Source organism: Pithys albifrons, chromosome 9, assembly GCF_047495875.1.
Source record: "Pithys albifrons albifrons isolate INPA30051 chromosome 9, PitAlb_v1, whole genome shotgun sequence".
Taxonomy (NCBI): domain Eukaryota; kingdom Metazoa; phylum Chordata; class Aves; order Passeriformes; family Thamnophilidae; genus Pithys; species Pithys albifrons.
The window spans coordinates 21526298-21548898 of record NC_092466.1 but is presented as its reverse complement, the minus strand read 5'-3'; the positions used below and the strand labels follow the sequence as shown (position 1 = coordinate 21548898).

General features: G+C 45.8%; 2 protein-coding genes across 12 annotated transcripts in view; both read left to right on the top strand.

The window, feature by feature from the left end:
- Positions 1-15260, top strand: part of SORBS1 (sorbin and SH3 domain containing 1) — a 77844-nt gene extending 62584 nt beyond the window's left edge. For 7 of the 11 annotated variants that reach the window (XM_071564118.1, XM_071564115.1, XM_071564120.1 and 4 more), the window contains 4 exons: positions 117-311; positions 10929-10987; positions 12229-12341; positions 13075-15260. In XM_071564118.1, coding sequence (XP_071420219.1) covers positions 117-311; positions 10929-10987; positions 12229-12341; positions 13075-13142 — 435 coding nt within the window. In that variant the 3' untranslated portion in view covers positions 13143-15260. Of the gene's footprint in view, positions 1-116; positions 312-2213; positions 2943-4241; positions 4359-10796; positions 10988-12228; positions 12342-13074 lie in introns of all 11 variants that reach the window. The other 4 variants (XM_071564113.1, XM_071564110.1, XM_071564109.1 and 1 more) reach the window with 1 other exon arrangement.
- A 1885-nt stretch (positions 15261-17145) lies between these two features.
- Positions 17146-22601, top strand: part of PDLIM1 (PDZ and LIM domain 1) — a 41288-nt gene continuing 35832 nt past the window's right edge. The window contains exon 1 of the mRNA XM_071564121.1: positions 17146-17397. Coding sequence (XP_071420222.1) covers positions 17302-17397 — 96 coding nt within the window. The 5' untranslated portion in view covers positions 17146-17301. The remainder of the gene's footprint in view (positions 17398-22601) is intronic.

Here is a 22601-nt window from a genome sequence, read left to right as displayed (position 1 = left end):
AGAAGCTGAGAGCCACTGATTATTTTAGGTCAGCTGCAGCAAGATTAAAAATGTAATCTGCTGTGGAACAATGAAATGTGTTAAAATCAGAACTATATCACTATTCCTTCCCATAGGGTGAAAGGATCACGTTGATTCGACGAGTGGATGAGAACTGGTATGAAGGAAGAATCTCTGGCACCAGTCGCCAAGGCATCTTCCCTGTCACTTACGTGGAAGTGCTCAAACGGCCAGTGGTCAAGAATGCCATTGACTATCCTGACCCACCAATGTCCCTCTCCCCCAGCCGAAGCATGACAGCTTCACCACAGGTATTTGGACTAAGTGCAGCCAGTTTCAGCACCTTGCAGAACAGAAGGATGTTGCCATTGCTGTGCAAGAAGCAACAGCTGAAAAAAAGCTGTAGCTAAGACTAGTATATCATGCCATAAAAGCCATGTGCTCCCGGCAGTATGCTGCAACTGCAGGAAAAGGTGATGTTTCATTTACCAGAAAGGTTAATGAATGGATCATTTGGGGATTTGGAGACCCAGCTTTTTACCTCTGATCTGTATCTTGCATCCAGGCCAGGTTGAAACGGCTATAGTTCACAGCCACATGATTAAATTTCACTGCCAGAGATGGAATGAATTGGTGATGCAGCTTCTCCTGAGTGTGTGTTGACACTTTACAGACCTTCACTGTGATGACTGAATTTTATATTATGACTAGTAAAAGGGTGTCACAGACTGCTATGGTTATTATGTTGATCCCAGTCAGCTTGAATTAAGATGTATACTTGCCCCTATATATTCTAGCTCATGACCAAAATTTTGGGAGACAGGATCAGCTGAGCAGCCTGTATTATTTGAAATGGGTGCTGAATGAACTCAGGTTTCGAGAGCAGGTCAGTCTGGCGTGTTCCATGAATATTAGATTCACTGGAAGTCATACTGTAGTTCCAAACAGAAAAATGGCAGCACATAACTGTGTGGGGATCCCAGAATGTTCTTTGTGGAAAACTTATCAGGGAGGTACTGAGTCTCTAAATCCCTTTGTTTTGCTCCCATCCTGCAAATACATTAGAAGAAAGTCAGTATACATGCCTGGGTTGTGGCCACGAGGTTTTGAGGCATGCCCCTCTCACCCCTGGGATCAAAGCAAGGTCATTCTGAGGTCAACACTGCAAGGAACATAAGTGAAGAATTGGGATTGGAAGGAAGGGATATACAGTACAGGATGGATGGGAAAAAAAATGCCATGACTCATATGCCTGTTGTCTGTCTGGATGTTCTCGAAAAGGAGTGGTTTTAGTCTTAGCCACTGTGTAAAGAGGAAAAGCTTGTTGCTTTTTTAGGATTCCCTGTCAAAGTGGACCTCAGATGAGCGTTTCTGTTTGAGCTTGGCAGTCTCTCCATAGCTGTGGCCTATCTGCCACAAGCTTTCTGCAAGCTTCTCCTGTTGGTGGAAGGGATCATATACACCTTTTTTTTTGTTTCCTTTGCTATTCTTTTGATTCCTTCCCTAGTAAATCAATTCTCTCCCTACTTTTTTGCCTAACTTGGCAGAGGACTGAGAACTACTCTGACCAGCACTAATGTAGTTGTTCTCACTGATGTCGCCGGTGGTAAGAGCTAAGGGCAAGAATTGGTTGTGTGTTCTGCCCTTGTAAGCATAAAACCTGGTTTAATCACCTAGAGAGCAAATAGCTACAGGTGGCCCTTTTGGTCCCCTTCTCCTGCGCAGCTTCCTCTATGAAGATTTCTTGAGGAGAAGGCATTGCTCCTGCTAGAGTTGTATAGAGTCAAAATTCATTGCATCGGTGAATTCTGTCTGGGTCTGCAGTGTGAGCTGCTGGGTCCCCAGCTCTTGTTGCCAAGCCAATCAAATGCTGCATTCTGCCATCATGCATGGTGGCTTCAACTGCTCCCTGAGGGACTTAAGGCATATGGTATGAAGTCAGAGGTCTTCCACAAGATGTTTTGTGTCTGGGATCCTGACAAGGTCTGGAGAAGGGTATTAGCAGCACAGACACAGACTGGGCCCTGTCAGTTGCTGTGAACAGCATGTTCTCCAACAGGGCGCACCACCCGTAGAAAATTTATGCACATGGTCACAGATCTGCTTCTCTCTACACTTGCTCTCTCTCCTTTTACTTTTGCTTGGTTTAGTATTTCCTTTATTATTTTTTGTTCATTTCTTTCTTTTTCTCTCCTGCTTTTGTCTCCTTCAAGTCTCCCAGCTCTGAGCTGCTCCATACACCAACTCCTCCGCCTTTGCCTTTCACGCGCCGCGCCTTATCTCCAGAGGTGCAGGCAGTCACATCTGAGTGGATTGCTCTGACCGTGGGAGTGTCTCCCAGCACCACTCCTGCCATAACTCCTCCATTGCCTCCTCCGCCTGAAGCCTCTCTCTCTCACACTGGCTATCTCTCGCCTTCTGCTGCAGCCAGCCCTTCCCCCACAGTCAGCCTTCACCATTCTCATCTCTCTGGCTCCTCGACTCCCAGGTCCATTAAATCCCCGTTGCCCTCTTACTCATCCAAACCCCAGTCCTCTGCCCGGAGCTTCTATCAGGCCACTCCACAAAGTGAAGAAAAGTTTGACTCCCCTTCTCCCAGCGTGACCTACTCTAACTCCTATCGCTGGGCAGTGGAGAGCCCTGAAAGCATCCTCGCAGAGCAGCGTGACACCACTGGCAGCCAAGCCTGGTTCCAAAAGACTAGAGAGGGCAGCAGCAGCAAGCTCGAGCAGAGTGCTCATGCTGTTCCCAAGATCTCTGTTGAGCGCTGCCTGAAACCATCCCAGCTAGACATGCGTGTGAGCCCAGAAAAGAGACCTGTGAGTTCCTCTGAGGACAACCAGTTGTGTCAGGAGCTAATGGCTATTGTTCAGGGAGGTAAAACAGAGAAAAGAGACGTGAGGAAAGGTGATCTGGGAAAATTTCAAAGCGGGGAAAAGAAGGTACTTCTGCATGTGTGTGTGCTGCTCTGAATTGCTGATATATATATAACTGGTGTGTTGAGGTTTGTGCTGCTCTGCTGACCAGGCAGAGCCAGTGGCTGCCACATGTCATTTTGATCATCCTAAGGCTGTCTTCCAGGGGTCACCAGTGGCATTCCCTTGATAGCAGATCAAAAAGTTTTAGAAGAGAGCTCAAGAGCAGTGTAGTGAAAATTATTTTAGAATGCATAATAACACAGGACTGACACAATCAGTCATGTCTAATGAGGTGATTGTCCCAGACAGCAGCTATTACCAGATGTGTCAGATGAAAGTATCACACAGGCCTCATGTCCTTATACCTCACTGTGTAGAATACAGGCAATTCCTTGCTATTCAGAGATTTTCCAGTGTGCAGTGCATCATCTTTGGTTATAGAATTTGTTTGTTCCTCCTAAAGCCAAGGGCTGAAAAGCCTTGTAAACATCATCCTGGCTCCTAAAAATCACAAAAGCTGTCCCCTTTTGATCCTGGAGCCTATGGTTTAGTCTGGGATGTGCATGACTAAGGGAGTCTCGATTGTTATCTGTGCATTGAGTGAAATTCATTGCCTTTGCATTTCTAAAACAATGTGAAAGGCTGTAGCCACAAATGGAATTAGACCTAGTGATACTTTCCCCCAAGAGTTTTTAGTTAGATATCTGTATGTTACAATGAGAGGATAGGTGTGAAACTCTCCAGTAGCTTCTACAACCTATCTTCTGCTCTCGGTCTTGGTACAGGAGATATGTCTTACTTTGCAGCTCTCTGTTGACCTGAGGTCCCTTGTGGGCTACAGTCAGCCCAAATACATTATGGCACCCCTGTGAGTGGAAGTTTGGAGAGCTCAAAATCATAGAATTATAAATACTGTCTTGGACGCACTGCAAAAGCCTCCATGACATACCCCATCTAGACAACATTCAATAATGAGAAACTAGGGTTTCCAAGATGACATGTTTCACACTGGGAAATCTTATGACAAATAATTTGATTTCTGCTTAAATCATAACTGGAAGTGTGTCGCAAGTTGTGTAAAGACTGTACTGTTTACCATCCAGATATACTTTAGTAGCAGTTTTTACAGACATAACCTGCATGTTTAAAACAGAATGAGGTGGTCAGCTCAGATAAACCACTGGAAGCTGCACTTGCCCTTGCATGGAGTTACTGTTCCTGTGTGTGCTTCAGATATACTTGATAGTAGATGCTCTTATCACTAGCAGTGATTGTGATAAGAGACTCTGTGCCAAGCTGACCAAATTTTCTTTTCTTCAAAAGACTACAGACTCAAAAGTATTCTCTTCATCTACTTCTCTTTCTTCCTCTGCCCTCTCTTCCTCTACTGTCACAACACAGCCACCTCCCAGACTTACACGCAGAGTCAATAAGCCACAGGTAATCATCTTTGCTGATTACTGTTCCATTACTTAGAGTTGTTTCTATGGCATGCCATTGTTTTGTCACATGCTTGTTTAGTCATTCATTGATTCCACAGGTGAGATAATCCTCTAATTTAGAATTTTAAAAGTAATAAAATTACTTCCAGACTGTGCAGAAAAGCAGGTGAGCAGGTATGGGCAAAATCTTCAGCTGATGCAAATCCACATAGCTCAAGTCTAGGTTTCTGTCCATTTGTACCAGGTGAGGATCTGCTTTTCTATTCCTCCAAAAGATTAACTCAGGGCTTGCTTAATTCTGACCTTGAGTTCCTACAGATTGGTTGCACTATAAGGCAGGGTTGGTGGCCTCATTAGCAGGAATGATGTAGCATGAGCTAATTTGGTTCAAGTACTGTTGAACCACCTGAGATCCGAATTCAGGCTTTTAGCCTCTCAGAGCTGAGGATAAGGCATACACAACTTGGTCTCCACAATGTCAGAGGCCTGTTTTGGTTTCTCAGGTAGGATTCAGAGGTTCTGAACTGTATTGCCGAGAGCTACAAATGTTTTTAAAGAGGGATGCAGTAGGGTCCATGCAGCCTCAACACTGTGTGGGTGGGGTGTCTCGGGTCTGCGAATGAGTGGTGCTGGCAGCTACTGGTGCCTTGTCAGTCCTTCGAGACAGCTTCCACAAGATGGCAATATTTGAAACAGAATGCTCACAATTAGCAAAAGTGTACCGTTTGTAGTGATGGTCTTGGGGAAGTAATCTTTGGCTTGATCAGTGAACCAGGAAGGCTGCTAGTATAGGACGAGTGTAGGAAGTAGTTGCCAGTGTTACTTATTTTCTTGATCAGTTTATGAGAGCCATAGCTTTAAGCCAGACATTTTCTTGTGACCTTTACTCATTTTCCTCCAATTATGAGCTTGCACAACTTTTTACTGAACCACTACTTTCTGCTTTCCTTTCATTTTCAATATTTGTAGGATACATGCTCTGCTTCATGTTAAAAATCCGTAGAAATTTCCTATGTTGGCCTTTCATCTGACCTCTGATCTGCTTGGCCCTGCTGGTGTTTAAACTGGATGTGTGTGATCCAAAAGAGCCAGAGCAAAGCGCCACATTTAGATAAAGATGTTTCTCCCAAGTGATAACTAGCATGCAGTTTTATTTTGGGTGTTGCACGTGATCGTAATACGACCCTGTTGCCTTTCTTTGGAGTGAATGTCAAGTCAATATTTATATTTTATATGCCTGGACAATCAGGGCATTGTCAGAGTCAAGTTAAAACTGTGTGTGACATTACCAGGAGTTTTGACCTCCTTTCCACCTCTGGGTCTACAGTTGTATTGGGAGCAAGAGGGATATTTATATGTGCAAATGACTTCTCATTATCCGTGTTACCCATACAGAGGGTGATGGCCTCAGCAGAACTTCAGGTAATGCCCTGGAGGCTTTTCAAAAATCTGTACCACTTGATTGATTTTAATCAAATGAGAAAAGCACTTAGCAGATATGGAAGTGAGCCATTATGTTAGAGCTTTGTTTCCATTACTGTCCATCCCTGGTATTTGAGGCACTTTATGATTTTGAATTCTAGTTTTCTTTCTCATTACTGAGAACCTCTCCAGTTAGAAATTCTGACTGAGGGTTTATTGCAAGTTTAAGGCCCCTTTAGTACAGGACTGGTGTAAGGACTATGCTCTTGCCTGGTTGTTAAATTGCAATCACTCTTCTAGCTACTCTGAAGTTTCCTTTTGTTTGCTTTCACAGTCCAAACTAAAAAGAAAAAATAACTACCCCACAGCATGTGAAAGATATTTCAAGTATAAGTTCCAGATAATTTGTTTCAATATTCTAGTAAAACATGATGTTAAGGAATAATGTAATCTGTCAAATCAGTTTATTTCAGGGGATCCACGGGAATTTTCCAGTTTAATTCCTGTTTTACTCAGGTCTTGTTAGCACAGTGTGACAGTCAGCAGTGGTGCTAGCAAGTGTTTGAGCGGTGCAGCAGCTTCATCCCTGGACTGTGACTGTGGGGCTGGGAGGGCAGGAGTGGCTGGACAAGGGTCCATGTATTGCCTGGCAGCATGAGGGATGTTGGTGGGGACCCATCTGCTCCTTTGCCCTTCTTTGTACAAAACCACTCAGGCAGAGTGGTGAGTAATTTCACCTGCTTTTGGCCGGTGGAGAAGAGAGTATATGAGGCGTATGTTCAGATCCCAAGTTCCCCAGAACAAACTACCCTTACTTAGCATGTTTACTACTTTGCACCATATCCAAGGTAAACTTTTCTCTCCCTCCAGTGGTTTTCTCTTGCTCCACAGATTCAGCATGGCAGTGTTTCTGTCCAGTGCTTCCTGTCCAAGGCACAGCTGCCCAGCCTGCAGCACGTGTTGGTACCTGTTTTCCATGGGAAATGCATTTTTCTGCTGTAGACATAGCCTTCAGCTTCTGATTCAGGAGCTAGCAAGTCTTTCCACTGACTGAGACAGGCTTCAGGTCAGGCTGCTCCACTCTGCAGCCTTTTCAGTGTCCTTTGTGAGAGCTTTCAGCCAGCTTTCCATTTGCTTTTACCAGAGCTGGGGCTTGGTGTATGCAGGCGTTTTCCTTTTCCCTTTTGCCTGTGCTGGGGAGGCCTCCCTGCTCATGGTTCTCTATTCATGTGTGGGAGCATCACTAGTGATGTGTGCCCTTATCTGAGGGAATACCAATTTGTCTGTCTGTCTTGTCTATTTGTCAGTCCATTCTGTTTAGCTTTCGCTTTGCTTATATGGTTAACTCCCACCTGATATGGATGGAAGAAGACACGTAAACAAGACCTGCAATGCATAGATGCAGTGGTGTCATTTGACCTCGCTAGGAGCAGGGACAACACTGTTGAGGAGATCCAGCATCTTTCTTCCTAATATTTAAAACTTGCCCTGGGATTTTTCAGGTTTCTATGTACAGCCTTTTTCTGGTAACTTTACAAACTTGCGGTGCTCTTTAGATCTATTCTCAAACTCCATGAGGTGGAAACAGTGGCCAGCTGTGTTTCAGGACTGACTGTATTGCATATCTGAGTACACATGGAGACAGAGAGACTTAAACACTTGCTTAAGTTTTTTCGCTTAGTCTTTACAAAGCACATAGTGTGGCTGAGGAGGTGGAGTTGAGATGTGCTCATGGGTTGTGAATACTTGGTCACTTTTAGGGCCATCTGTTTGTCTCCAGCAGTAGCAGAGCTGGCTCACTGTTTGGGGGGAACTTCATGTTTTGTACTTTGGAGCTGTGACCCACACTTGCTGATTCCTCAGCCACCTCTGGCATAGGGAGCCACCACTGTAGGCAGTATAGAGGCTTTCTGAAACTGTGTTCAAAGAGCATTTGAACATGTAACACCTTTTTTCCCCCCTTGAATCTCCTATCTTCCTGTAAGAATAGTGTAGGGTTTGTTTGGTTGATTAAAAAAAAAAGAAAAAAAGGAAAAAAGTGGCATCTAGATCATGCTATCAAGGTCACTCGCTTAAACCAGTGGGGTGGTACATTTACAGACTAAAATTATAGTATTTGATCTGGTCAGTTTTTCATTCTGTTTGGCTAACACTGCATAGTTGCTGACTGTGGCATGTTTCATCACCTTACTGCAGGGCTCCACTGTAGTCCTGGGAGTTAGTGCTTTGGTAGAAGCTGCCTGGATCTCTGGAGCAGAGGCCAGAAGGATCCGTTTACAATTTTATCTTGTCAGGAACTGGAAGCTGCCAGGAGGGCAGGGGACTGCTTGACCTTTGCCCCTGCCCACCCGCCTCGTGAAAGTCTCTATAAGGATCCAGCCAGGAAAGGGGATGTGGCCAGGGCTCTGATGCTGGTAGGCTGCACCTCCTGGGCACAGACATACAAGCTTGCATGATGGAGCATTCAAAAGTACTGTCCATTTTTAAGCTTTCAAATAACTCACTTAATTCATAGTTATTAATACTTGTAGGAAGAAAAGGTGGTCGGGAAGGTCACAAGTAATCAATGGGAAATGGACCATGTGGTCTTAGAAGCTCATGGAGCAATTCCAGCAGTCAATTTACTAGTATGGAGCAGACAGGCACTTTCTTGAATTTAAAAGAAAAAAAAATCATTCTCACAGCTGCCCCAGCCTGGAAATTGGTTTCCCTAGCTACTCAACCACGCAAGTTAGCTCTGATCTAATCAGATTTGATACACTATATCCAGTTGGTTGCACAATATTACCTTTAACTTTCTAATTTTCCTGTTTGCCTTTCAGAGCTGATGATAGACAGGCAGGCAGGACTTCCAGAAATTCTGTGATGATTTCAGGCTCCACAGTAAATGCTTCAAATGCAAATTCCACTGCAATTAGTCCATTCAACTTACATTTAATTTTCTTTTTATAGAAATATACTTGGTAACAGAGCCTTGCTTCTTAGGACAGTGATCCTAGATTCCAGCCCCAGACAGTACAGCTGACTACAAAGGAGTTGCTGTGGGGCTGGGTTGGCCTAGAGTGGGTCACAGTCCCTGAGAAAAGAGATGGTTTGCTTTAATACAATGATGGGCACAGCTCCAGAGGTCCAAGATGTGATTCAGAGGAGCTTTGAGAACAGGAATTAGACAGGGATGAGCTCATCACCCTGCACTTCTCCAAACTCTTTGAGTATGCTTGTACCGAAGGTGCCACAGATCTCTTTATCTTCTGCTTCTGCTCTGTCTCGGTATGCCATGGGAAAGCAAGCCTTTTACTGAAGGGCACTGTTGAAACGAATAAAGAGATAGACAGAAAGCATAAATTTTGAGACCTTTGAAATTCAGTTTGAAAATTGTTGATTGATCACAGAGGATGGCCATGGTCTGTATCTTATCCAATCCACTGTGCCAAGCAGTCCTGCGGGCAGTACACTAGTTCAGACATCCTGTTTGCTCACAGCATGGCCTTGCTTCCAGTAGGTGTATGAAGATGCAAAAAGTGTACAAAGCCAGTCTGGGGATACCTGTGTGACTTTTTCAGTGACCTTTCTGCTCCCCATAAAACCTCCAGCCTCAAACACCCTGATTTTCCATGCTGTGCCCTGGGACACACAAATATCTGTGAAGAGTTATGACTGGGAAGAGAGGCAGGGCAGAGTCCAGCAGATTCAGTGGTGGTGGTGGTGTTTGGACCTGGGTTTTCCAGTTAGGACCTCCTCTACCTTGTTGCAGGAATAAACAGAACATTTCAGATCCTTGCTTGGTACAAGCTGGAGTGATTTTGGTGGGGCTACATGGTCTTCTGAAGACTTGAGCTGTTTCTTTTTGAGAAGAAAGCGAGTTGCTGTTCTCTTCTGTGTCAAAGTCATTGAGGACTTCTCTAAAAAACAGCAGCAGATTTCTCTCAGCATGCTTTTGACCTTTCATTTTTGATGCTCTCAAAAATGTGTGCTCCTGTCCTTGTTCTTTTTTCCCCTATGGAAATGCAGTATGGCACTATGTACCATTTCTGGCTGTAACGGTGTCCATAACTTCCCACTCTGATTCCCTGCTCTAAGCTTCTGTTTTGCTGTCACTTTTCTCCTTGCAGTATTTTGTGTGCTGCAGTGCAGTTGCATTATTGTAGCCTCAATGTCTCTTGTGTAAATGAAGGACCTTGTTCAAGAAGTGTGATGTTGGGGTGGGAAGGGGAAGAGTTGTTTGTTTTCTTTTGTTGTCTGCATTCCATTTACATTTTTTTCAATTCTGACCAATATAACATCTGCTAAAATGTCTTCCTTATCATGTGCTTGGTGATCACACAGCCTTCCCAACATTCATTGAGAGCTGGACCAGATCTCACAGAGTCTGAAAAGAGCTATGTGGTAAGGCCCTTGCATAACTCAGATGTGTAGTCCTAGACACTCTTCACCCAGACAGTAACACCTCACTAGAGAAAAAATGCTAGCACTATTTAAGTTGAAAAGTAGGTACATATTTATCTATCTGCATATGCTGTTTTGTTTGCAACAGAAAAAAAGGAATTTAACAATTAGAAAAACTGTCATAGCCAATGAGAAGTTTGGCTAGTTGTGCTGCCAGACCCTGGGTATAAGTTAAATGAAGCCAAATGCATGAATGGAACAGCCCACCTCACCTTGCATTCTTGAACTGACTTCATAGCATTTGTAATGGTGCCACTGCATAACTAATTGCAACCTCTTATGCTGCTGCTTTTAAAAATATATGCATATGTATTTGTTACAGAACTTCAAACTAAATGCCAAATTCTTCTGTATCTTGCCTGTTTTTCCATGCTTACACCTGGATCCCTTCTGCACTCCACTACCTGGATATTTACCTGGATCTACAACTCTTTTTTTTTTCTTTTTTTACTGGACTTATGTGCTGCAACTGGAATGTCCCATCTCTTCTTGTCTATATTTTCCCCTCCCTTCCCCCTGTTGACTGTCCTTTGGGTGTTCTTGGATGTCAATGCTGCCTACCACGCAGGAAGCTGTTTGCAATGAGATCATAAACATTGCAGAAAAGTCTGTTCATTACTGCAGTACTATTTCTCAGCCTCTTGATTCTCGCCACATGGTGACCTCTAATGACCATAAACCATCTCTCATCATTTCTCAGCAACCTCAAGCACAGCAGCAAGGAGCAAGCCCCGAGCGAAGTCAAACACCACGAGACATGTAAGTCCTTTTGGCTCCCATCTCTTCCAGAGGCTTTATTTCTGACTGGTATAAGAGCTTTCAGGAGTTAAATTAGAATAGTGCAAAAATGTCAGCTTTGCTTTAAAGAACAAAAATGGCCACATACCATCATAATGAGCCATTTCAAACTGTGACCTTTATGTCTGTATAACACCTGAAACAATGACCTCATGATCCAGGACTGGATCTCTGTTACAGAGACCAGCTCAATGTCTTTGTATCCTGATGCTGGAGACAAGCTAATATCCACTGACTATACCTGACTCATAGGGTATGAATCAATGTGTTCACTGCTGTTCTTACCTTCTCACAGTATAGTGAACCATTCCAACACTGATGCCACTTGGTGCATTGTTGGCCAGTTCCACAGCTAAACTGCTGGCTAAGAGACCAAGGCTGAGGTTTTCAAAGCTGTACAGTGGAGCTGCTGCTGAGCTTGGTGGGGCCTTTTGCTGATGGTTTTGAGAATGGTAGCCTACACTGTGTCCTGGGGACTGATGCTCCTTGGCAGTTGGCCCATGAAAGGAGCCTTTGCTGTCCCTTTATGCAGAACAGAAAGTCTCACATCAGCTCTGTTTTCACTTCCCACAGGCAGGGGACCCAAGTCTCCAGAAATTTGCCCAAAGATTATTTACATTCCCTAAGGTTCCTTTCTCATACATACAGAGTGCCTCTGGTGCAAGTGATGTCTCAGGGCAGGATCCAACCTTGGGCTTTGTTTACACCGTACCTCCTCAGCCATGATTTATCCAGCAAACTTAATGCCATACAGTAGGCACTAATTTTTTCTAAAGTCCGTTGCTATGCCACCTGGTGACCCTGCCGGTGTGCCTGGGCAAGGGAACAGATGTCTCATTTAGACAGGAATGAGTGTATCCAGGTTTTGGCTTGCATTCAGTAGGGTGTCTGCACTCGTAGGCTCTCAAGGTGCTACATGTTAGGAAGACTCTGGTTGTTTCAGTCTGTGCAGACAACTATATGGCAGAAAGGAAACAGAAACTCTCCAGATGTCCCATACAGTGCAGGGATGACACCTTTTACTACCATGGCCCTTTGACAAGAGCCAGTTTGATGCAGATGGCTTCTACCTCTCAAAGGAAAACAGAGGTGCAGACTCCATTGAACAACATATAATAGGAGTTAGGAGAAGGGAAATTTCTCCTCCTGAAGGGATGTCAAAGAAATCCAATTGCTAACATGTAGTATCTTTCTGGTTTTAGAGTTAGCTACCAAGCCCTCTACAGCTACACTCCTCAGAATGATGATGAGCTGGAACTGAGGGATGGTGACATTGTTGATGTCATGGAGAAATGTGATGACGGCTGGTTTGTGGGTGAGTGTGATACTTGCCTGCCAGCAGAGCTTTTTGGAGAATGTCTGGAAGTTGCTTTCATTTGTGGGGTCGAAATGGTGAAAAAAATCAACTCAAATTTTTTCACAATTTCTCATCTTTTCCCACCAAGAAGATTAAAATTAGGCTGCAGGGTGGTGGAGCTTTGTTTTTCTTGCTAGGTCTCTAGTTTTGTCTTTTTTATCTTCTTATTGCCCTCTTCCTCCTGACCCTTCTTGCTCACACAGTGGCAGAGCAACACAGGGAACCAAGGAAAACTGGATTTCTGTAGCATTTCCAAAGCCAAGTGAACCATGACAAGTTGCAGTCCCGGAAAATACAGCTTCAGCTGTTTGTTTAGTAAAATCCTTTACCTTCAAACAGTGCAAGTTTGGACAGTGTTCTCCATCTCAACAGTGCAAATCTAGGCTTGCTACCTGTTCTTAACGGAGATTAGCTCATTTAAACAGATAGGAGTTTGGCTTCTGGCCTATAGGCCCAGGAGCTTTCACCAGCACCTTTTAAATTGTTAAAAGGAAAGGCTGAAGATGATTAGTAGCAGAACTAATTGTGGTCTGGTCTGTACCAAAAGGCTCTTTGACTAGGACTCTTATTTAGTATTAGAAATCAATGCCTGCAGGCAGAAGAGGTTGCCACCTCTACCTTTTTAAACCCTTAAGCCTTCTTTGCATGTCTCCATCTTATTTGGGATTTCTTGTGTTTCATTCTGCTCCAGGTACATCCAGGAGAACAAGGCAATTTGGCACCTTCCCAGGCAACTACGTGAAGCTTCTCTACTTGTAAAATAACAGTGATCCCACCATGACTGTGATGGAATTGTTTTCCAGATGGTGTTTTTAAACAGTGAAGAAACAGACAATTTATGAATGTAATAGACAAGAGACGAGACGTGTTAGGAGGATGTGGTTATGTGGTACAGTTTTGAGCTGAATGTGTAGCCCTGCTTCCATGGAGTCGGGGTCTGATTTGTTTGCTGAAGAAGAGACAGTTTCTAGTTTACAGTGCTGCCTTTGTGTATTCCTCTCCCTTCCCCAGCAGGAGTTTTGATGATAATCTTAATTTGTACGGAGTACTTACCTCTGAGAAGGCTTCAGGGAAGCACATGGTATAGGTTTTGTTTGTGTTGAGGTAGGATAGTGCTTTGGGGCAGTACACAGCCACTCAAATTCATTTGCAAAGTTCAGGGAGGCCAGGCTACTGCCCAGTTGCTGCCTCGCTGAAGACTCACTTTGCTCTGTTTTCCACTTTATTAAGACCCAGCAGAGGCAGAGGACAGCTAATACAGTTAAACTGCAGACCTCTGTGTGGAAAAGGAGTTTGGGATGTGGTTTAATCCAGAGAGGTCATACAAAGCATAATGCAAAAGTGCAAAAATCCCAGACCCTTTATCAAGATATTACCAATCTCTGCAGGGTTTTTTTCTTTTGTGCAGGATGTGTGTGTGTGTGAGTGTATTGTGTGCACCAAAATGAACTGAGTCCTGTTTTTTAAAGAGAAATCAGCCTAGCTTCGACATTTATCTGCACAAGGAATAGAACCAATAAACAGAACATCCGTGAGAGTAAATCCTGTTTTTAAGTCCAAGGGCTGTTCACTTCTCTGTTCCTCCTGCCCTGTTGCTGGCCCTAAAGGATCACACACCTTTGGCAGTATATGCTTTGGGATGAAGACTTTGCTTCTTTCCCAGAATTAAATCTTAGAGGCTCTGATAAGCCTGAGCAATGTATCACTGAGGGTGCCTTTTTTTTTTCCTTTTTGTTACAGTGTTGATGGTAGGTCTCAAATAAATACATGCATTTTGGCTGCCTCTTAGTCATACAAAAAAAGTCTATCAATTTGGAAAGCTGTTTCCAGCAGTTACTACCAGTTACATAGATTCGTATTTCCTTGAGGAAAAAACCAAACGAACATGGCTTGGCTGTTGCTTACCTGTAAATCCACTACAAATACTCTTTTGATAGACATTTTGTTATTAAGAAAAAGCATAAACAAAACCGGTTCTGTCAGACTCTGCTTCCTACAATTACCGTACAAATAGCAAAGGGTAGATTGCTATTTTGTCATAAGCCGTATTTAATAATATAAAATGCCTATTTTTATGCTGATGCTTTTATACAGATTTATTAAGAGTAACTACAACTAACTGTTAGCACGACTTGCAATGTTTTGATAAACTAGCCATGCTCCTGGGTTTGAAATCAAGTAGGCTTGTCTTCCGCCTAGGTCAGTGGAAGAGAAGACTCCGTGTCTCAGAAGTTTGACTGTAAATATGTATATTTAACTTTGTACAGACAATGTACTTACCTTGTATAGAAAAATAATTTAAAACACATGGAGTGAAGGGAGGGGAAAAAAGGCAGTTGTGAAAGGTTGGGATTTTTTTCCACTTTCATTTAAATGATGGAGTATCATGTATGTTCACATGAAGAGTTTTAGCACAAAATATTCATTATGAAAGGCTTTCAGATATGACACAAAGCACCACTGTTTCTTTTCTGCAGGAGATACCTTGAATCCTGTATTTTATTTATGGGTTTGTTGTTCTGCTTTGGGTTTGCCCTCCAGTTATTTGCAGCAATATTTAGATCTGTTGCTAAGATTGGATAACACCAAATTAATCTATCCTGCAAAATAACATGTCGATATTGATTGTAAATAACATACTCTTTTAGAGGTTAATTTTTGGTTCTTGCTCTTACCAGTTTAAGTTACACATACACACACACACACACACACACACACACATAGATATCCACACAAAATGCAACTTATTTTTGTGTTGATTTTTTTGTTTCTTATTGCAGTGGATTACTATTTGACAATTAATAAATGGAATTATTGAATTACTATTGTGTTCCTTGTACAAATTATTGAATAAAATCTCTTCTGGTTGTTCCTGTAGCAATGCACTTTTGTACTAGTTCCCTGCTGTGGCTGTCTTTGGCTGTTATGTACTGATCTGTAGGTGTTTGCCATGGGCTTCCCCACTGTCCTGCACCTGAGGATCCTGCTTGTGACTTGGCCTGAGCGCTCACTGGTTCTCCTTCCTGAGCCATAGGCTGGCTGTAACTTTTCTGAAACCAAGGTGTACAGCAGCTTACATGTGCACTTTTAACCCTGACTCAGGACAAAAGCTTTAAGACACTGACTTCTGTGATAGCTGCACTCTGACCAGGCAAGTATGCCTACAGCATTGAATTAAGGGGTTTGTGCAAGGTGATCATGTCAGGTCTCCCTGCCCCGCAGCAATACAGCTGGCTAGGACTTTCTGGGAATGCCTTCTGTAAGGGAACAGTCCCCAAAGGAGTAGAGCAAGGGAAGGCGACAGCTGAGCTACCGGGGTGGGCTCCCTGGGGCCCAGTAATGCACGAGTACCCCAAAAGCACACCCTGCACCTCCACACATCAGGCTCCTGCATGCTACCTGTGCAGGACTGTGCTCATTCCAAAGACTGGTATTTTGCAAGGAGTTTTAACTTCTTTGAGACCTCCACCTCAGACTGAGCCAAAAGTGGGCAACAGATTCAAAGTGTGGTGATGCGACCAGATGGCCAGACAGACAGATAAATGTCATGGCTGCACTCACAATGATTTTAGGAAGTCAAACTATAAACAAGCTAATCCTAAAACCAAACTACCAGGACAGCAAAAGCCTCAGGCTATTTTACATGTCTTTAGAAAGCACACAGACACAGGCCCATTTTTCTGTTTCACAGGTTACCTGCCAAAGAGCAGCCTGTGGCTTTGCTGCAATCACAAGCACTGCTTGCCTTTGCTTTACAGCATCCCAGACAGGAAGGGAAGAAAGAGACTCATCTTTAGCTGCTGAACATCAGTGTTTACTGATGTCACTCTCTATCCTAATCTAAGGTAAGGAACAAGCTAGAAATGGTTCTGTGACTGCAGAAGCTGGCCAGGCAGAGACAGGAAGATGACCCAGCAGTGTGCCACAGCCCTCTGGAAGTCCTGCACATGCTGGGGGAAAGGGGCTCTCTGTGTTGCTTTCTTCTCTGCCAGATGTGTAATGATGTGGTGGAAGAACTACTTCTCTCTGATAAATATGAGATTAACAGTCTTGATGCATAGACTGTGGAAAGAACCTGTAAAATGACAGGTTAATGTGGAAAAAAGGAGGAAGACAAGAAAGGGGACTGCACAAGCAAGGGCGGGCCTTGCAATGGGATAGTCATGTCTTGTAGTACCAATACCTGGGTGACCCGCATCCTCTCTACTTGCTGAGTGTTCCATGCTCCCCAGCTGTGGCTGAATCCCAGCTTCAGCTGTAGCCTTGAGCTGCACTCTCTGATGTTCTGCTAGTGGGTGAGCTGCATTTATTAACTAAGTAAGCAGCAATGCCAGTGCCATTGCTGTAACCAACCTCTCCTGCCTTGACCATCATCAGGTTAGTGAGGGCTTACCATGCACCTGGAACAATTTCCTAAATCACAGCTAAGAAGGTTAGCTGAAAAGCCCATACAGAAGAATTCCTTTTGTTAGTGGCACCAGGCCTAAGGGGCTCGATATAAAGAAAACCCTGCGTAAAGTAATGATGAACCTGGGATAAATTAGCAGAAAGGTAAAACACTTCCCAGGCTCTGTCCCGACTCATCAGTTCCTGGCTGGAAAACTGCACGCAAGGCCTCTTATTTCCATTGCCCCCATAGGTTTCAGAGTTAACAGTGCTCCAGGCTGGAGCAGGCCGAGACGTCTTTGCCTGGGAGATGCCGCACCGGGACACTCCTGCGTGCCACTGCCCGCCCGCGGCTCCTCCTGCTTTCGGGCTGCGCTCAGTTCCGCCGGCCTCCCGGTCTCGGAGGGGCTGCTCGGGCTCGCAGCCCATCGGGGCGGGAGCTGCGCTGCCCGGGGCGGGGCCGGAGCGGGCCGTGCCGAGTGAGCCGTGCCGGTGCGGGCCGTGCCGGGTGAGCCGCGAGTGCAGCGCGCACATGGGGACGCTCCGCATCGTGCTATCGGGCCCCGGGCCCTGGGGCTTCCGCCTGGTGGGCGGTCGGGACTTCGAGCAGCCCCTCGCCATCTCCCGGGTAGGGCGGCGGCGCTGGGGGCGGCCGGGGCCGGGGTCTGCTCGGGCTGGCAGGTGGCACAACAGCGGGGTGGGAGGCAGAGCTGTGGCGGGAGGGGTGCGTGTGGCGGGTCGGTTGGGCTGTCTTTTTCTCTCTCCTAGTTTTTGGGGGGGTTATTAATGTTAACGGAGAAAGCCGTGGTGGCCCACGCAGCCCCTTCACCTGGAACAGACCGGGGTCTTTGCTTCCCACGGAACTCCCTCCTCAGCCCGTCTGTGGGAACCCATCGCACCGAGGTGGATTGAATGCTCGCCTGCCTGTGCTTGCCATGTATAGTTAACAGCCATTGTTTATAGAAGCCGTGTTGAAGTGCCTCTGCCCGACTCTGTTCCAAGTCCTTCTTACCCCCACTTAGAGAAATTAGTTAGGAAATGACAAAGTTTTGCATCTAAACAACTTCAGAATCGTACCTTGATTTTCCCTCCCACTCCAGCATTCGGCTGTAGGACACCGGGGCTCGGTTCAGAAGTGCCTCTGTGCTTCCCGTCCCCGCCCGCCCCCAGGTGCGCGCAGGTGCTGGCCTGTCTGCTCCCGGCTGGGAGTGGGTCCTGCCCCAGCCGCTCCCGCAGCACCTCCGGGGGCACAGGCACGTCCGGGGGATAGGGAACCCCAAATCCCTGTGCCTTCCCTTCCCTTCCTGGCGTGCGCTGCGCTCCTCAGAGCCTTGTCGGGGCTGGCTGCAGGTCTCACCGCAGGGGAGAAGGAATTAAGGAATTGCTCCTCTTTCCAGCAAACCTGCGCAAACCAGCGGCATTCAGCGAGCTGCTGGCAGCCCTGGGCTCTGGGCTCTGCCACCGCGGCACAATTTTGATGTGCCTGCAGGTCTCAGCTGAGGAAGGGCTGAGGGTAATATGCAAGAACTTGAACTGTCCTTAAAGAAGACCAGAATGGTCAAACTTGTGAATTTTTATAAATGCCTCCTGCCATGGTGTCTCCTGCCATGGGGTCCCAGAGCCTGAAGGTCCCAGGTGGCGTAGAGGAAGCTGTCAGCCCCAGGGAGGGGAGCTAGCGAGTGCTGTTAAACCCGCAGAGGGGGGGAAAGTTACTAGTTTACTCTGTAATCTCTTTCTATTACAGTAATAATGCCTCATTTTTCTAAAGCATTTTTTAAACATGAAAGCAACTTTAGCTTAGAGGAAGTGATATTTACTTCATTGTTATGGTAATTATTGCCATTTCCTTCCAGCAAAAGACTCAGGCAGAAGCGTGTCTGAAGCGCTGCCTCACTGCTCTTGCCTCTTCTTGGTCGCCTTTGTCAATGCTTATAGGCACATACCAAGGGACATAGATCAACAAAGTAGCAAAAATAACCACCTCATGAGAAGTTGTGGCCCTGGAAACTAAAATGCAATAAAATAGCCTCTCTAGTGGTGGTGACGTAAATGCTGACTATTAGCAGCTCTTATCAGGGCTTTCTCTTGTGGCCCCTCTGACATTTTTAATTTCCCCTCCAAGACTTCAAGTGATTAATCTTTCCTGTGGCTTGCTCCTAAGGCTCCTGGGTTTGTCCCCTTGGCTCAGGAGCAAAGCTCTTGGCAGGTCATCCTTTTACCATGTAAAAAATTTTCTGATCCAGTTTTGACCTGTTTTACAGAATCTGATCCTCCTTGTGTGATGGCTTTACAGGGCTATAATGTTGTTTTTCTTGCTTATTTCATTTGGCACCTGTGCTCTCAGCTGAGACCTTTTTGAACCCGGAGCCCTCCTTTCCTCACAGGATGGGGTGAGCTCTGGCCATAGGACTGCCATCTGCCCAGGGCTATGAGGGCCTTGGTCCCACTGCGGTATGAGTTGGAGGGGCTGCCTGAGGAGAATGAGCGGCTGGGGAGTCTGTAACCTGTGATAAGAGCATTGTTCTGGAAGCAGGGGGGCATGTGGCTATCCCTCATCAGCATTTACAAGTTTTCTTTGTGCTGCAGCAGCAGAAGGTGTGTCAGTGGCACAGATGTGCTCATGGGGAGTGCTGTTAGCAGGGGTGCATAGTGCAACCTGCCCTGGGCCAGGTGTGCATTCTGGATTGTTCCAGGGACCAGCAGCATTCTACCACTGACAGCTGAAAGCATTGCAATTCACGTATGTTGTGTATGGGTTAAGTCCCCTCCCAGTGGTGGCCAGTGGTGCCTCTTTCTGCCTCATCCAGGGATGCTTGTCTCAGTGATGCACCGATGGGGTCTGCATATTGCTCCAGATGTGTACTGGCATGGTGAGATGCCAGGGGGACAGACATCCATCCAGTTGTGGGCCTGAACTGTGTATTTTGCAGCTGTCTTTGAGCCAGGTGCCTAAACTCAGCCTGCGTTGCCTGCCCGGAGCTCAGATTTGGTTTCTGGCAGCATCATCCTGATGTTGGGCTCTTGAGCTTATCTTGGTATTTATGGCCCTCATCACCATTGTACCTCAGCTCCTTGATAGTGGCTATGGCTTCTCAAGTTCCGATACGATGACATAGGGAGAGTTTGTCCCAGTCATGCTTCTGGGAGGCAGCACCATTTGAGTTGCCAAGGCATCTTGTTCTCCAGAGGAAGTCATTGAAGCTTGGTGTTGCAGTCCTGGACCCAAGAAGGCTGAGGAGCACTGGTGCCATGAGCATGGGAGCCAGCAGAGCTGCCTGGCTGAGAGCTTCTGGCTGACAGTGGCTGCATGGGATCAGTGGTTGCTTGTGCCTTAGGAGAGCAACAGATGAATTGGATCCCAATTGTGTGTTTATGTGTGTTGTTTGGTTTTATTAAGCACGGACTTCTGAACCAGCTTTATAAACTTAAAGCTTGATATAGTGATAAAAATGGACTTGATGGTCTGAAAGCAAGCATGGAACTGAACCTTGTGGTGTGAAAATACAACAGGTTTAGCTTTGGTAGTGGCTGATGTCCTTACCTTGTCACCCCAGTAGGAAGCATCTGAGCAAAGGCTTCCCGAAGCCACTTATGAGACAAAACCCCCGTGGTGTGGGACATGCTGCTAATGGACATCTCTTGTGGGAACTGATGGGATGCATGGAGACCATCCTTCCTCTGTAGAGTGCCAGGGCTCAACTGAGTGGCACAAGCAGCCAGAGCTGGGCTGCAGTGGAAGGAAAGACTGTGGCTACAGGTTATTTTTCTGAGATGGGGCGAGAGTTGGGCCTTTCCGGGGAGGCCTCCATTCCTGGAGGGGAGCTGGAATGCCTCACCTCTGCCAAAGGAAACATGGGGTGTGGTAGATGTGTTAGGATTTAGGGTTGGGCCGGCTTTCCTCCTCAGCCCATGGAGCCTTGGCTGGACCCCACTGTGCACACCTATGGCTGCAGTTCCTCTGCCACATGGTCCAGCTTTTGTGTCCGTAACTGCAGGCACTGGCATTGTGCTTGGATCTTGTTCTGAGGCTGCCTGGGCAGAGGGAGACAGCGGGCAAAAGCTGCTGCGGTTTATAGGAAGGTGAAGGTCGCAATGTTTCCTGCTCTGATGTTTACTCTTGTGCTGCTGTTCCTGGCTGCCAGGTGGGGTGGAGACTGCAACAGCACCAGCCCTGTGCTGCCATGCAGTGCTGTCCGGGGTGCTGGGCAGAGCTGCTCCACAGCAAGACAGGTAAGTGCCTGTGGAACACTGGCCATTAGGGTCACCTGCCAAGAGCTTCTGGCCCTGCAGAAGTAGCTTTGTTGGTGTTTAGAGAAGAGAGGCCTTGTGCCTTTGCTGGGAGAGTCCTGTCTGGTCTGAGTATGTTCGATGTGGAGAGCAGAGGTTGTGCCCCTACAGACTTTGAAGTCAAAGTCAGCCCTGGGAGTTTCCTGGGCAGATACTGGGACTGGGAAAGCCCATGCTTCAAAGATACAGATGGCTGCTGAGAAGAGAAGACTTTTCTGATCTCCCTGCTGCCAGGGTTTGGATGAGAAGAAACCATCCTTAAGTGTAGTGAGTGCAGCAGAATTTTCTTGTGGTAAAGGCAGAGTACTTTGGGTCACAGGACTGGCTTGATCTTTTCCAGTCCTGTTTCCTGAGCCTGGAGGGCAGTTTAATCTTGAAAATAAATTCTAAAATATTGGGATGCTAATCAAACTCCTTCTACCACAGGTACATGCAGGAGCAGTACCCTTGTCTGTCCTAGGAGCCAGGGTTGTATTTTCTTACAGTTCACCTTTTCAGACCAATTTGTCATTGGTTATGCAGCAGCTTAATGTCACCCAAACCTTGGAATTCCCTTTTCACTGTACCTCTTCTTTGTGACCAGTATAATCTCTTTTGGTGACATCTGACCCATCTTCTTCTGGATGAGTTCCCCAGAGAACCTAAAGGGAGAACTCCACATTTGGAGGGAATGTACCAACCCAACTTTATGTGAGACAAAAGTAAATTTTGGACTCTGTAGGAGAAAGTCCTTTTCGTTCCCTGATCTACTTATTCCCACATGTCAAGGTTGCAGGCTTCTTTGTACCTTTTGACCTCAAAAATCAGTTTGTCCTCTTTATAATGTATTTGAAATGTATTTGGTTTGTAAAATGAATTGGATTTGAAAGGTGCAGCATCAAAATAACAGGAACAATTTTTTTTTCAGTATAAAGAGGGAAATTATAGGAGGCCTAAACTGCATAAACAATTGATGCTGTTCTGGACAGTGACACGGTATCTTAGATGGTTGCTGATTACTGGACATGTTGATTTATTTAGAGGATGAAATAAACCATCAGGAAAAGCTCAGCTGTTTTTGAGGTCTTGTAAGAAATCTGTTTGTTTGTTTATTTTAATGTGGAACATGTTGCAAAACAAGCAGTGAGTCTGATAACTCCTTAGCACCATTTCAGCATCTGTCTAAGCAAATCATCTACCTGTGTCTTTTGTACCGCCTTACTGAGGTCAACCCTCTCTGTGCAGTATCTGATGCCTTCTGCTTTCTGTGTTAGTAATTATCTGGCTGTCAGGGTAGGACAGTGGAGGCAGGCTGGGGGTGAGGGCTGGGCTGTCACAGGAGCCTGTGCAGTGGACGCCCAGACCCCACTGGTGTGGGCTGATGCTCAGGGGTTTCAGCAGCCAGAGGTATGTCCCCTTTCCATTCTTCTCTGCTGGTGGTGATGTGGTCTGGGCCAGCACAGATCAGGCAGTGAGATTTGGGCTGCAGTTGTGTTGGACTGTAATAGTGCAGAAAATGGGAGCAGCTTTGAAGAGAACTCTCCTGAAGCCAGTTGTAAGGAACCA